This window comes from Buceros rhinoceros, unplaced genomic scaffold (assembly GCF_000710305.1).
Source record: "Buceros rhinoceros silvestris isolate BGI_N320 unplaced genomic scaffold, ASM71030v1 scaffold40556, whole genome shotgun sequence".
In the NCBI taxonomy this organism is placed as follows: domain Eukaryota; kingdom Metazoa; phylum Chordata; class Aves; order Bucerotiformes; family Bucerotidae; genus Buceros; species Buceros rhinoceros.
In genome coordinates this window covers 3,935-4,776 of record NW_010417634.1, presented here as the reverse complement: position 1 = coordinate 4,776, position 842 = coordinate 3,935, and the positions used below count along the sequence as shown (strand labels likewise).

General features: G+C 47.4%; 1 protein-coding gene across 1 annotated transcript in view; it reads left to right on the top strand.

Annotated features, from left to right (window-relative positions):
• Positions 1–571, top strand: part of LOC104495295 (zinc transporter ZIP13) — a 12,000-nt gene extending 11,429 nt beyond the window's left edge. Inside the window, exon 9 of the mRNA XM_010138246.1 lies at positions 156–571. Coding sequence (XP_010136548.1) covers positions 156–231 — 76 coding nt within the window. The 3' untranslated portion in view covers positions 232–571. The remainder of the gene's footprint in view (positions 1–155) is intronic.
• The last annotated feature ends 271 nt before the right edge of the window (positions 572–842 follow it).

Sequence of the window (842 nt, the reverse complement as noted above, 5' to 3'; positions counted from 1 at the left end):
AAAGAGTCTTCTCAGCTGCGTTAGTGATTTCATACAGCTGGTGTGTTCTTCTGTTGGATTTGGAAGGGCAAAGAACAAACCATTTGCGAGCCTCTGCACTGCTGCCTAGTGGGACTGGTCTGTGGCTCCTCCTAATTTTGCTGTTTTTTTCCCAGGAACTCCCTGCAGCAAATTCTGCTCCTCTGTACAGGCATTACAGTCATGGTGCTACTCTCGCTCACAACTGAGTGACCTCTGCGCAGACCTCATGATGCCTCCCAGAGCCACCACAGTGACTCTGAGCTGTTACAAAGCAATAAGGAACACTAGTGTTACTTTATGTGTGTGCGTGCAGAGCTGGCTGCTAGTGTGAGAAGCAGGTGAGAAAGAGGTCTGGGTGTGCAGGACTTCATTCCCTGGCTCTCCCATCCCCATTCTGCTCAAATCCACACATCAGGGCTTCCGTTGGTTTTGGATGGTGGTTTTTTTGTTTGTTTTTTTATGGAGCAAAAGAAGCAGTGAGCAGAAATGAACTGAACAGCTGCTCCACAGTGAAAGGACAATATTTCCTTGGTTCATTCTAATGGAACTGTACCTCCCAAGCTCTTGTGTGAGAACAACAGAGGCTGATGAACAACAGTAGCTGATGAAGAGGAAGGACTTTTCCTACCACTCTTAAGGGCTGGAGGCAGAACAGGGATGGCAGAGCTACAGTAAACTAAGAGCTTTAGCCAGAACTCTCTACCTATGAGGAGTTAACGGTGCTACGAGACTAGAGGGGAAACAACCCTTTCCAGCTTGATCTCCACCTTTTCTTTGACACCACTTGTTCCTAAAGGTAGTATTAGCCTCAGCAGTACAAC